The sequence below is a fragment of the Apaloderma vittatum genome, unplaced genomic scaffold (assembly GCF_000703405.1).
Source record: "Apaloderma vittatum isolate BGI_N311 unplaced genomic scaffold, ASM70340v1 scaffold27030, whole genome shotgun sequence".
Classification (NCBI taxonomy): domain Eukaryota; kingdom Metazoa; phylum Chordata; class Aves; order Trogoniformes; family Trogonidae; genus Apaloderma; species Apaloderma vittatum.
The window spans coordinates 1-1,033 of record NW_009695439.1 but is presented as its reverse complement, the minus strand read 5'-3'; the positions used below and the strand labels follow the sequence as shown (position 1 = coordinate 1,033).

The window sequence follows — 1,033 nt, the reverse complement described above, 5'->3', positions numbered from 1 at the left end:
TGGTGTAGTGGTCTTGCTGGGCGAGGCCAGCCTGGGAGAGGTGGAGATCTGCGCAGGTCCAGCCTTCATCCAAGACGCTGGCAAAGGCGAGGGGAAAGAAAAACGGAGAAATGGAGTCAAAATCAGCAGGAGCCCGGCCCGGCGGAACAAACGCCACGTCCAAGTCCTTAGTGACAAAAAAAAAAAAAGAAAAAGAAAAAGAAACAAAACACCCTTTAGGAAAGGGAGAGCATCTTGTTCCTCGGCCGCAGCTCGCGGGCGCCAAGGAGAGGGGAACAAAAGGGGCACAGTTCGGAGAGCCGCGAGCGGCGCGGCACGGTGAGGAGCATCCAGCACGGGGCAGCTGCCAAAACGCTTCGCCTGGCTTCCTCGTCCCACAAAAACACACGACATCAACAACTTGGAAGGGGCCGGGTGGGAGAAGCAGCAAAGCTCCCCTGACCCAACACCACAGGGGTGGTCTCCAAAGGCTTTGCAGCACAGAGTGAAAAAAACCTCCTGAGGAGCTCAGTGACTTCCAGCCGGGTCAGGAGCATTTTGGGGGCAGCTGAGAGGCCAAGGAGAGAAGTAGAGAGATGCAGAGAGGTTTGCTGGGGGGGAAAAAGGGATGCGGGGGCAGAGAAATACCTGACTTTGCAGTAAGCCTGCCGCCGCTCGATCCAGACGTAGCGCAGGCCCTCGAAGAGATAATACCGCAAAACATTCTTCTGAGCAGAGGGATGGAAAATATCAGGTGTTGGTAGGAGACAAGGAGGAGGAGAGCCCATGCCCAGGGAGAGAGGATTTGCGAGAATCAGGGTTACCTCTTCCTTCTCGTGCAGCCGGACGGTATCGCGGCTCTCCTCCTCGTCCGACACGCCGATGGCGATGCTGGTCCTCCGGTCCTCCAGCCTGGCCCCAGGGTGATGCTCCAGGCTGCTTGAGGTAGAAAACCGAGGGTTGGTCCCTTCCTCGTCCCGCTGTGCAAAGCCTCCCCCGCTTCCCTGGGAGGCCAAAGGAAACACAAAGCCCCCCCGGACCCCACCTGGCTCAC

At 58.2% G+C, this 1,033-nt stretch overlaps 1 protein-coding gene across 1 annotated transcript in view; it reads right to left on the bottom strand.

The window, feature by feature from the left end:
- The window catches only part of LOC104275446 (probable cation-transporting ATPase 13A2), a gene marked incomplete at both ends in the record, with an annotated part of 5,127 nt that extends 4,144 nt beyond the window's left edge, over positions 1 to 983 (bottom strand). The window contains 3 exon segments of the mRNA XM_009871413.1: positions 3 to 77; positions 628 to 707; positions 804 to 983. Of these exon segments, the coding sequence (XP_009869715.1) occupies positions 3 to 77; positions 628 to 707; positions 804 to 983 (335 nt within the window).
- Positions 984 to 1,033: the final 50 nt, after the last annotated feature.